General features: G+C 36.4%; 1 protein-coding gene across 2 annotated transcripts in view; it reads left to right on the top strand.

Annotated features, from left to right (window-relative positions):
* The window catches only part of ABHD18 (abhydrolase domain containing 18), a 13,084-nt gene that overhangs the window by 10,638 nt on the left and 1,156 nt on the right, over positions 1-1,290 (top strand). For both annotated transcript variants that reach the window (XM_072405815.1, XM_072405816.1), the window contains one exon: positions 247-409. In XM_072405815.1, the coding sequence (XP_072261916.1) occupies positions 247-409 (163 nt within the window). The remainder of the gene's footprint in view (positions 1-246; positions 410-1,290) is intronic.

The following is a 1,290-nucleotide window of genomic DNA, read 5'->3' on the forward strand; positions in this document are numbered from 1 at the left end:
TCTATAAAGAAATACATGCTGTTAGTAGGATGGGAATTTTGGCCTGGGCTACATTTTTTGACTGTGCAATCTTCCTATAGGTGGCAGTATAACCAGAAGGTACAAGACTTCCTGTGTTACTTAATCTGTTTCAAAAATATGATTTGATAGTGATTTATCCTATTTTTATTTTACTTTTTTCATGTTAAAAGGTTTGAATTTTTTATAATAAAATATATAATACTTTGATTGTGCTTTTCTTTTTAGTGCCAGTGGACCCCAGCTTAATTATAGTTGTGCAAGCCAAGGAGGATGCATATGTGCCAAGGGTTGGTGTGCGTAGCCTTCAAGAAATCTGGCCTGGTTGTGAGATCCGATATATAGAAGGTGGTCATGTCAGTGCCTACCTCTTCAAACAAGGGCTTTTCCGGTACTAGAATTTTTTTTAGTTGTTTGACTTAGAAAGTTCCTCTGATGTACTAAAGTGGTTCAGGAGCAACCGTGGAAAGGAAATGTTTACCTAAGCCACACTGAATACGTAAACACATGCAATAATTATTGTTGGAAACAAACGATTAACGGCTGATCGTAAACAAAAAAAAAGTGAACAACTACTGGCCAACGACGACGGACATGGAATATCACTGGAAACAATCTATTGTGTATACGGTCATTGAGCGATTGTGGATGTTGCTGCGGTACACATCCCTCCTATCTAGTGTTTGTACATTATTGGTGGATTATATTTGAGCGATTGTATCGTTACAGTGCAGAATCGTGCACTATATGATCATTCAAAATAATTGTGAATAATTGTTGATCAGTCGTTAATTGTTCTATTTCTAACGATAATTATTGCACGTGTGTACGTAACCTAAAGAGGAAGTAAGTTGTTTTTCTAAGGGTGTAGCCTGCCCACATGGCTCAAAACCAGACAGAAGGGTGGATCTCTACTACAACTCATTGCAGTAACCTTTAGTAAATGGTTCAACATGCACATTTCATGGTTTTAAAAATATTTTTTAATATTATTTGCATTTTTGTGTACTGGTTTATTATCAGTCTGTGGCAGAAGGGAGTATGACTGAATAATTTATGGAAATATGAAATACATTAATTTTGCGCATCCCCAAGGAAAATTTTGGTAGTATAATTGGCATGCTTCCAACATACAGATGTAAATGGTGTCACCCAATCCCCATCATTGATAACACTTTAATTCTGCATTCTGCTCCTACTTCTATCCGAATTCTGAGCATAAAGCACTATACAAACAGCATGACCATGATGGGGAAACAAATTCATGTCAAA

Source organism: Pyxicephalus adspersus, chromosome 3 (assembly GCF_032062135.1).
Source record: "Pyxicephalus adspersus chromosome 3, UCB_Pads_2.0, whole genome shotgun sequence".
NCBI classification, from domain to species: Eukaryota; Metazoa; Chordata; class Amphibia; order Anura; family Pyxicephalidae; genus Pyxicephalus; species Pyxicephalus adspersus.